Genomic DNA, 1,724 nt, shown 5'->3' with positions numbered 1-1,724 from the left:
TTTTTCTGTGCAACACTATACAAATTTGAGCAGTACAGCAGGTGTGCAGCAAGTATAACAGCAACATTACTGTCACCATTTGTGCATCTTTTTAGTTATCGTGAAAAGATGGCAAGAGCATTGTGTGACATGCTGGAACAGTGATTTGAGCCAAAGCGATTTTATATATATGTGTGTGTATATATATATAAAAAATTAAAACTGCCGTTAAAATAATTAACACATTTTGTCTCTTTTTGTTGTCTAATCATGGTAAATAATAGTGGATCTCTTCCTCCTCCCTGTTTCCAGGAAGAGACGAGGCTTGATGTGCTGATCAATAATGCTGGAATCTTTCAGTGCCCTTATATGAAAACTGAGGATGGTTTTGAGATGCAGTTTGGGGTGAATCACCTGGGACATTTCCTGCTGACTAACCTCCTTCTTGATCTCCTCAAAAGATCAGCCCCAAGCAGGATCGTAGTGGTGTCTTCCAAACTCTACAAGTATGGTGAGATCAACTTCGATGATCTGAATAGCGAGAAGAACTATAACAAGAGTTTTAGTTACAGCAGAAGCAAGCTGGCCAATATCCTGTTCACTCATGAACTGGATAAACGTCTGGTGGGCACTGGTGTAACTGTTAACGTGTTACATCCAGGCATTGTGCGCACAAACCTGGGAAACATATTAATATCCCTATGCTTGGAATGCCACTCTTCAAAATGGTTTCCTGGGCTTTCTTTAAAACTCCATTGCAAGGAGCAGAGACACCACTTTACCTGGCTACAGCTCCTGAAGTGAAGCAAGTGTCCGGGAAGTATTTTGGAGACTGCAAAGAGGAGGAATTGTTGCCAAAAGCAAAGGATGATGCAGTTGCAAAGAAATTGTGGAAGTCAGTGAAAGAATGGTTGGGATTGACTTAATTTGATAACTTGATGCCAATAATCCAATGTGTTAACTTGAATTCAGATATTAACTTTGTGTGAATTGTGGTTTAAGTGAATAAGAACATCTATATATATATAATTGTTAAATGCAGCCAGAAAAAAACTGTTTCTTTCAAGTTGAAAATTCCACATCAGGATGTAATAAAATAAGTGTTAACATGATTTACCTGACATTGAATGTTTTCAAGCAAATAAATACTAACTTTGAAACTTAGTGTTGGAGTCTGCCCTTTTATATGTTTGTTAAGTTGTAGGAATAGATTCAGACATCTAAGTTGATTTGCGCTCTTTCAGTTGGTCAAAACATCTCCCGCACTAAATACAACAACAACTTGCATTTATATAGGGCTCTCCACGTAGGGTAGCGTGTCAGAGCACTTAAGAGTGGTGGAGCCTGACTCCTAGCCGGGGGAGGGGGAGATGGCCGTAAGCACGGTCAAAGAGGAACGTTTTCAGGCCGGACTTGAAAGAGGGGAGAGGGGTCAAGGCGAAAGGATTGAGGGAGAGTGTTCCAGAGTTTTTGAAGCGTAGTGACAGAATGCGCGACCTCCGATGGTGCGCAGGAACGAGCAGGAAGCCGGTGCCAGTAGAGCGGAGGCGCCGGGTGGTGGATTGGGGTGAGGAGGTTGGAGAGGTAGGGAGGTGTCAAGGGGTGAATGGATATGAACACGAGTGTGAGGATCTTGAAGTCGATCCATTCGGTGATGGGGAGCCAGCGGAGGCTGGCCAGAAGTGGTGAGGTGAGGGTATGGAGTTTGGTGCGGGTCAGTATGTAGCGGCCAGAGTTTTGAATGA

General features: G+C 42.9%; 1 protein-coding gene across 1 annotated transcript; it reads left to right on the top strand.

The window, feature by feature from the left end:
* The first annotated feature begins 234 nt into the window (after positions 1–234).
* LOC121848565 (retinol dehydrogenase 14-like) lies at positions 235–1,122 on the top strand. The gene is given in 2 exon segments (XM_042333308.1): positions 235–661; positions 664–1,122. Coding segments are annotated over 2 exon segments (654 nt in total). The 5' UTR covers positions 235–249; the 3' UTR covers positions 906–1,122.
* Positions 1,123–1,724: the final 602 nt, after the last annotated feature.

Source organism: Callorhinchus milii, unplaced genomic scaffold (genome assembly GCF_018977255.1).
Source record: "Callorhinchus milii isolate IMCB2004 unplaced genomic scaffold, IMCB_Cmil_1.0 Scaffold3, whole genome shotgun sequence".
Classification (NCBI taxonomy): Eukaryota; Metazoa; Chordata; class Chondrichthyes; order Chimaeriformes; family Callorhinchidae; genus Callorhinchus; species Callorhinchus milii.
Note: the sequence above shows the minus strand (reverse complement) of the source record. Positions and strands in the feature narration are given on the sequence as shown.